The 9,416-nt window shown below is 34.7% G+C and overlaps 1 protein-coding gene across 1 annotated transcript in view; it reads left to right on the forward strand.

The window, feature by feature from the left end:
- The window catches only part of LOC117177057 (extensin-like), a 1,405-nt gene extending 779 nt beyond the window's left edge, over positions 1 to 626 (forward strand). The window contains exon 3 of the mRNA XM_033367532.1: positions 504 to 626. Coding sequence (XP_033223423.1) covers positions 504 to 626 — 123 coding nt within the window. The remainder of the gene's footprint in view (positions 1 to 503) is intronic.
- Positions 627 to 9,416: the final 8,790 nt, after the last annotated feature.

Here is a 9,416-nt window from a genome sequence, read left to right on the forward strand (position 1 = left end):
TCCACCAATTTTCTTTCCACCTCTTCCACATTCCTGCCCGGGAAACTCAATCCCACCTCCACCAATATTCATTCCACCTTTTCGACATCCCTGCCCTGGATAGTTAACCCCACCTTTTCTCCAGCGCAGCATCGTTGTCCATGTGTATAAGCTCAACTTCAGCCAACTCATACTTGTATAAATAGTTCGCAGCCAATCTTTGTGCCAGATTGAGCGGACTTTATTCTTTTGAAAAGACTATCGTAATAAACGATTAAATAAATTTAACTGCACGATATGTTTCGGATTTTTCATGGGACCCCAAACCATTTATTTCGCGTTACTAGATACTGCAGTACAAAAAATGTATTATTTTTAATCTTACATTAGATAATTGTTAAGGGGTACTCACACCTTGCAGGTCAATTTTCGAGCATCTTTTCAGGAATTTATTTTATAAAAGCTAAAGAAGATTCCACTGCGGGATATTTTTAATTCTATTTCAGCTTTATTTAATTTCACAGATGGCATTGATAGCGCCCCCTTTAAAGGTACAGGGTCAAACGGTGGGCAGAAGCGGCGGACCGGCCACTAGCCGTCATACACTAAACACTCGCGTTCAGTCACCCCGTTCTCAGCCTTCCTAGAACTGCTGGCCCCCTCAGTTTCTCAGGGAGCAGAGCGAGAGCGGTTACAACATTATATATATAGATATATATTCCAATCAGAAACGAGTCAGGTGGCCCTCAGTGTTGACGTTTCGATCCCTCCGAAACCAGCCCAAGGCTATTTGAAGGCAACCCTGGACACTTGACTGAAAGCGAGAGTTTGGTGTATTTGATGAGCTATAACTCTCGAACTAGAGACAATTCTACTCAAGCCCTTTAAAAGTTAATTTCTAAGAACTTTTGAAATAGAGAAATGCAAACAAAATCGATTTTTTAAAACAGACATGGTTTAAGTCCCCCTTAATAATGTTTAAACTTTTCAATTTTCTTCGCCTATTTAATATTAATCGTGCTATTAATCGATATTTTCGAAACCTACCCTTGGTTAATGTGGCCTGTTACCATATCGACTCTAAGTAGCCTCTCTTTTTGTTAGGCACGACTGCTCAGGAAGTTTAACATATCGCACGCATTTCCTGTAATCGAGATTGTAGAAAATATTCTTCTGCGTCAACTTTGCGAAAAGTGAAATTAGGGCAAATAAGTGCTGCTCCTTGGATGGAAACCACCTGTCTTTCATGAACTTCGTTAATGTGTCGTCAGATTGTCCCATTCATCATTGACTGATTTTAAAAAGTACTATTATATTTGCCTGTGTTGATGGCTATTCCACAGTGTAATGAGGAATGTTACAACAATTATTTACAATTGATACTAAAAACTGAGTCTTTTCCAAGTTGTACTCTTGTAGCCTAATAATTTATTTTTTCAAACTTCCATTCGTGAGATAAAATACAAAAGCACGATGCTGCTAAAATTGAGAAACCAAACGATCTTTTGTTTTAAAGAGTTCAGCTTCATTCTTCAATAACTCTAACTCCAGAAATGAAATAGGTTCTTATCAAAAGGTCCTCGGAAATCTATCTGGCCTCAATTAACATTTTATTTAAATTTAAGATTTAAGAGACGTGGCCTCTAGTGAGAATATTGGCTTTGGATGTGCTATTTTTTTCTTTTTATAAAATAGTGTTATTGCGTTTTAAGGGGGCCTAGTTAAATTAAATCTTACATTGTTGATACAATTGCAGAAGAGTAAAGTGAAAATTGTGTCAAAATCGGCTATTCAGGTTTGCGCAATTTCGACAGTTTGCTGGTTATGTTTTTATTTCCTTCCCGATCTTTTGATATTTTTCTGCAAAATCATTTTGTTTTACAGGGTTTCAGTGTTTAGTGACACTATATTAATGATTTTTAATTTAGTTACAGCTTTGTTTCTCTCTCTTCGGATTTGGAACTACAGTGGATTTCTCTGATAATGCTCCCTAGTATAGTTCTTCCGAGAATTTACACCGCACCGCATGTTGAAGTAAAGGTGGTCGCGAGGATTGTTCGATGGTCACCCAGGCGTGAACAAATAAAAGTGTTTAAATCAAGAGCAAAAATCATCAAACAATCCTTTTTTTCTTTAGCTGCGTCCACTCGTCCCGAAAAATTGACAGAAGTGGGAAAGGAGATAAACTTTTTACTCCAAAATTTCAGCACGTATAGCCGAACTTTAAAAAAATATTGGACTACTTATCTAAAATTTTTGGATAAAGAGATACTATCTTTTTTTATATGATTATTAATAATAATAATAATACAACTTTTCGTTATATTAAAATATTTTTTTGGAAGGTTTTCTGTAATCGCGTCTTAAAATATGCTAATTTTTATACTCTTAGGAAATACAGTCTATAATGAAAATATGTATTCTCATGAAAAAGGATATTCAGACATGAATACAGAATCTGAGTAATGGAAGCGTAGATCCGATATAAGACAAAATAAATCTTTGAAGAGAAAATCCAACATATTTTCAGGACTTCCCGATCCAACCTTCCAAAATGATAAACGCAGTATTTAAAAAATATATAATCCAATTTCCGTCTAAAATGAAGGACTTGATTTAAATTTATAATAAAAAATTTCCTTTCTCGGGTTACTCCACCAGGAAAAATTTCTCTGCAGAGCAAATTATTGAATTCTCTGTCCAAGGCCGTAGCCAAACATTTTGTTCGGTTGGAGGGGGGGCTGTATAGTAGGAACTCCCCTGCAAGAAATATACATTTTTTAATAAGATTATAATGTTGAAATATGTCGCATTTTCAACAGAATACTTGAATTTTTTACAAAATGGTTGAAATTGTTAAGCAAAAAAGACAAATTTTCATTCCAAAGAAATGGATTTTTAACAACTCAATTAAATTTCAATTAACCAGTTGAATTTTCAACCGAAGGAATGACTTTAACATGATAGTTAAGTATTCAGCCAAATAATTAATTTTTTAACAATATAGATGAATTTTCAACCTATGCATTTTCAACCAAATGATCAAAGTTTCAAATACAAAAGATCAAAATTTAAATAAAAAGCATTTGTCACGAAATATATAAACAAGCAAATCTAAATCAAGTTTAGAAGATTAATTTTTTAGAAGATAGAGGAATTTTTCACCCGAAAAGCTAAATTTTCAACGACAAATTTCATTTTAAAATAAGATAGCTGGCTTTTCCACCATTAAAGATGAATTTTCTCAAAAAAGTTTTAAAAATTTCAACCAGTTGTATTCCACGAAAAAGGCCAATTAAAAAAAAAAAGTCAAATTCTCAACCAAATACTTTAATTTTCAACAAGAAGTTAATTTTGAATTAAGAAAAAATAATTTTTGACGAAATAGTTAAACTTTTAACTGAATGGTGTAATTTTTCAACCAAAAATGAAATCTTCCGATTTCTAGTTTGAAAAATTAATCTTCCAGGAAAAGTAGTTTTTTAACCAATTAAATTCAACCGGAAAAGTGGAATTTTTAACAAACGGGATTGATTTCTGACAAAAAAAAACAACGAATTTTTAACAAAATAGCCCAATTTTCAATTAACGAAATGAATTTCCAGTTGAATTTATAAATCATCGAATAAGTAGTTTAATTTTCAACAAACAAACAAAAATTATTTTTAACAACTTGTTACTTAAATTTGTAAATAAATAGTTTTTATTTTAAACTTAATTGTTGAATTTTCCATTCTTAAACACAAATTTTCTACAAAATAGTTAAGTTTCCAAACAAAAAATATAAATTTGTCAGAAAAAAGTTTATTTACAACCAAATAGTTGCGCATCTTCAACATAAATGATGAATCTTCACCATAAAATTATTTTATCACGAGGTAATTAACTCTAAACCAAGTAGATGACTTTTTAAATCAAAAGTCGTAGTTTCTCGATGAAACAATTTTTTACAAATTAGTTTTTCAATTAAAAATAAGCATTTTTAACCAAAAATGGAAGCGTTATATTTTCTGCTGAATAAAGTCATCCTTAAAAACAACAAAGAAACGAATTTTCAACAAAGTAGTTAAGCTTTTAAGCAATTAAAGTCAAATCTGAATTTAATTTTGGTTTTGGGGCTGACCGTGACTATTAATCCAATGTCTCGTTACTTTTTTGACTTTCTCCTCCTTCCTTATCTATTTTGTCACGCCTGAGTGGACACCGCAAAACCCCCGCAGCTGCTTACATATCTCTAAGGAAGCCGATTATAAGAATCATAAGCTAGACTTTCTAGCATTGGTACAGCCTGCTCTGTCCGAAAAGAAGAACTTGATATTTTGCCTGTTTTTCTTCCTCCTTTGTCGTGATATTGCCATAAGCTGGTGCCAAGAATCCAATCACGTAAATTATCTTCGTTTCCGGATCTTGGATCACAATATCGGGCTTTGTAGCACTGATACCTTCAGGAGTGAAGAATCAGAAATGCCATTAGATCTTCGACTGATCATTTTCCACAACGGGCTTGAGTTTTCCCTGGGCAAAGTGGGCATCAGATCAACACCATAGAAGTGCCAAAGATGGTAATATATCAATTTTAGATCTGCATTGTGTCTTTTTATGTACGGATAGCAAGTATACTTTGAGCATCCACTGAGAACATGTCCAAGTGTTTCTGACTCTTGCTTTCACGCTCGACAGTTGTTACCCCCTACAGCTATCTCTTAATAAAAGCGAATGATCTGCTTCCTGTACACGACTATTGAGCACAAAAAGTGTTAGTGATGTTAGGCCAGAAAAATGCTGCAACATTGACGAGTTCATGTTGATGTACCAGTCGCATTAGAGAATCTACGCTTTCTTTGACTTAGCAGACTGTAACCAGAAACTTTCTTCGATAAAGGCACTCTAAGCTGAGCAAATTCATACCCCTTAATCTCGAGGGAGGTAAATACGAGGTATGAAGGATCTAGGATGATGACTTTGATGGCTTATCATCATCTCGTGTGTGCTTCAGTCAAGTTGCTTCAGCTCATCTACATTCCATTTTACTGCACCAAATGTGTCGAACGGTATAGAAATGGCCAGGATATTGTTCGTCTGGATGTCATTCTTGGCAGATAATTCAGTAGTTCACATTTTTCCAAGAATATGGCAATACATTTTTGTGAAGCCCGCTTTTAAGACACGCACATTTTGGGTTTCCTCTTGTGGTATTCGAGGCAATGCATGTGTTTCTCTATTACCAAGATGTTAAAAGGAATTTGCACCTATGAGTTGAACTTTCTGACGGTCGCGCGATGGTGCAGATTCTAGTCTATAATTGCGTAGATGGTCCAGTCCAAAACTTATGCCGATGGCTTTGAAGTACCTATTTACCGCTGCTACAAGGATGTTAAGGTCCGCTTTTGAAGAGACAAATAGTTTAAGGTTGTCCATTTTTAAAAGATGATATGGTATATATAACCACAAGCTACGATCATTTTTCCTTAAAGCAACCAATCCGGACGCAAATGAAACGTGTACGTCATCCAGTCCTACTCCATTCATCCTGGAAGGTAAGCAAGAGTGGAAAATTTACGCGAAGGCTTCGTAAAACACTGTTCCTTGGAGTCTGGTCTCTAGCCTTGTTAGACCTTAAGCGGCAGTCGGCATAGTTAGTGTTTAAGGCTTCACCTCTGGATACTTTTTCATAGCCACCAATCTTTTTAGAATTTTATAAGGAACAGTGTTGACGGACCAGATAAAGTGCTCCCAGAAGAAAAACCTTTTGCGTCCGGCTCGCGATGGACTACTTCTGACTTTAGCAAGTCGGGATTTTGCTAGGATGGCTAAAAAATGAAACTCCCATGCCTCCAAGGCAGCCGATTATGAGAACTAGAAGATGGACTTTGCCTTCCTACAGCCTGCTATGCTCCAAAAGAAGTGCTTGATATTTCGCCATTCTTTTCCTCCTGTGCGATAATATTACTATCGGTTTGTGTCAACAATTAATCATGTAAATTATTACATTACTATTACATGTCTATTATCATTATTTTTTTTTTTTAATCTCCTAGAGGAAATATCTGAACAAGAAGTTACAATTAGAGGTACAGAAATTAAAAACGCATACATTTAATATAATATAATTTAACATAATATAAAATTTCACATCTTGCAAACTCTAATCGAGTGCTTGACCTTCAATTTTAAAATATCTATAAATAAACGCAGAAGAAGCATAAAGAACGAATCAGAAATTCGAGGACCAGCAAAAGCTCGCTAAGCGCGAAGAAATAATGCGCCCAAGCATCAGTACACTCATAATGTAGCCCCATGTCAAACCGCGAATGCTTTGCGAAAGGCAACACTATTGAATCGTTTAATCGTCTCTAGTAGAGGCCATGTATTTTCTTCTAGAGATGACTGTCTGAGTCAAGAATGCACACGATGCGATGCACGCACACTACACAGAAAAAAATTGGGCAAGCAGCTCTCTTCCTAGTGGCAACGCAGCGTCACCACGACGGTTGGTGCAGCGGCCAGACCACATTTAAGTAAGCTATAGTGCCAAACGTGCGAGCAGATCCTTTCTCGTATGTTGGGAACGCAGCATGCCCACATTGCCTCACGAGTATAAACTATAAGTGTATAAATCCGCGCGAAACTCGGCGTGGGGATTCCAAGCTCCCGCCTAAAGGAAGCGTTACTGTACCAATACTGTTGGGACTATAGCTGTTCCAATGTGGGAACACAGCGTCCCCAACATGAGAGAGGATGTACCGAGTTGCAGGCGTCCAGCGCGCGACGCATTTGGTGTTCTAGCTGTACCACGTGGACGAGCAGCTCGCCCAAAAAGGTTTCAGTGTAGCTTAGAGCCTACACTTGTACAGTCGGCAGCTTTTGTTTCAAACTAAGTAACGGTATAAAGAATCGTGGTTCACACACGTTCTAGTATATATTTTTCTGCGATAAGTTTACGGTTACCTAATGGACATTCCGCGATTTCTCTTGCGGTCAATTCAGTGACTTGCCCACTGTACATGTTTATTTTCGCCCGCCTTGCGCCAAGCACATTTGGTTTATATATTCCACGGAGAACCGTATCTTTGTCCTTTTTTTCTAATGTTGCAAAGATGTCACCATTGGACATTAATAATACAGTTTGATCTTCGGTGGGCATGGGCTTAGCGATATTATATGTTCTAAATTGAACTGTATTATCGGGAGGAAATGCGTATCTTCGAAGTTCAAATATCCGGGTCGGATTGTTGTAAGGAATAAGTCGAATGAATTCAAGTTCTTCAAATTTAAATCCAAGAATGGTTGAGGGACGATGCTTGGAAGGAGAAGACCTAGAGCTGGCATAAAGTGGAGGCTCGACAAGAGGAGGAGACCTTGTAGAAGAACTAGGTATGGTTAGAGAAGAAGTCCTTTCTGGAAAATGTCTGTTAGAAGAAGAATAAGCAGGTTCACAACAATGAACATCAGGATTATGGTCGCCAGTCAACAAACAATCAGATTGTGAAGAAGATCCTGCAACAAGATACAGAGGATTATATTGTGTTCGAAGTACACAATCGTATGCTCGTATATCATGATTATGCGATCTTTAATAAAATACAGTTCGTAGAACTAATTAACGTTTATTTATGTAATATTTACACCCACTTTTAAGTTTTACTGAGCGCATATAAATCAAGCGATTAACGCAATTAAAAATCTTAACTGTTGCCGTACTGTATTCTAAATAAGATTATAATCTCAACGAAAGTTTCAGAAATAGAGAAATTCTTTTTAAACCAATCTGAAACATTTTTAGAATCTTTTAATTATTTTGCACTTGTAGCAAAAACATGCGCGTCTTCATCGACTTGTGAATTTTATTTTCTAATATCAAAACAATAAGTGATATCTTTGTTTGCTAATTTTATCGAAAGACATATGTGAATTTGACTGATCATGTTTAATATGCAGATGATATGTAGAACTTTAAAGAAATATTTAATGTGCAATAAAGAATGAATGATAATAAGAAAAGTGTTTTGTTGCTTTACGAATAAAAAATTATGGTTTACAGCTTTCAATTTTTAAAGCCAAGATATATTTCCAATCAACTACCATTACAACTTTCGAGCTTTCCTTTACTCACTGTGAAAATTTTGCCTACCGAATTTTATGTTCTTTTTTATTCTATTTAGAACATCATTGCTTCACCAAGATTTTCTTTTATTCTACAATAATACCTTATGAAATATCATTCTTCAAAAGGATAAGAGTTTTAAAAAAGTGCTCAATAAAAAAGAGATTGCTAATAGTTTTTAAATATTAATACAAAAATTTGTATTATCATTTCTGTTATTAATTTTTATTTGCACTATGGCTACCTTGATGGTTCGCATGTTTGTTACTCATCCCGAAATTTGCCAGAAAGTCTCTTGTTTTGGGCGGCATACCTGATGATATTTCTGTGAAAAGACAAACATAATTCATGAATATTTAATGATAAGAATATATTTCAAATAATAAAAGCCCTATTCTGTTATCCCTTTTTATTTCATGTACATTACTTAAATCTTCAAATGTAAAAGAATGCGATGATGCAACATTTTCTTCGTCTTGACAAGTTATTACTCCAATGCGAATAAAAAAATGTATTTACAAACTTAATCTGCTTTTTCTGAGTTTAAAGTCAGACGTTAAAATTAAAATCGTTATTTTGGGATAAAAAAGTGACGCAGAACTTTTAGGATCAACAATTTAAAGACAGAATCAAACATCCTGCAAATTTTTGATTTCTTAGTTCGTCTCCCTAAGATAATTTTTTCCTCGATAATGTAGAAAACTTTCGAAATTTATAGTATTATTCTAAAGAGGTAAAAAATGATAATAATAATTATAATAACCATCTTGAGCTTGTGACAACATTTCAAATAATAATAACACAGGCCCAAAAAAAGCGCCATGCGTCGAAAATTCCCTAAAAAAAATCTGCTTTTCGGGGTCTGAAATTGCCCTTGATATTGAATTCGACTGGAAATAAATTAGATATAATATTTTCATGTATTTTCTCGTGCTGACTATCAATGTGAAATTGGCTTCTCCCTCACACATTTTCAATCTATTTTAATCATTTAAAAGTATTTCGTAGAATTTTATGAAATTGAACTCTTTGGAATAACTTTATAATATTGCAACGGATTTGCAAGGACTTAAAAATTTTCCGTTTAAGGGCACGTGACACAGCTAAAAATCTATATTACCGACCTCACTTTTCGGTTCACTGAATGTTTTTTTGAACCTAAGAACTTTTTTTGTAAATAAAATATCGAGCTGAAACTTTGGAAGATTTATTAGAGTACAATAAAGTACGCTTAGGTACTGCATTTTGGTAGGAACTTCACTGAAAATTATTTCATCTTTTTTCTGAACCTCAACATTTTGTGAACGTTCGAACTTTTTTTATACATAAAATA

This window comes from Belonocnema kinseyi, chromosome 1 (assembly GCF_010883055.1).
Source record: "Belonocnema kinseyi isolate 2016_QV_RU_SX_M_011 chromosome 1, B_treatae_v1, whole genome shotgun sequence".
NCBI classification, from domain to species: Eukaryota; Metazoa; Arthropoda; class Insecta; order Hymenoptera; family Cynipidae; genus Belonocnema; species Belonocnema kinseyi.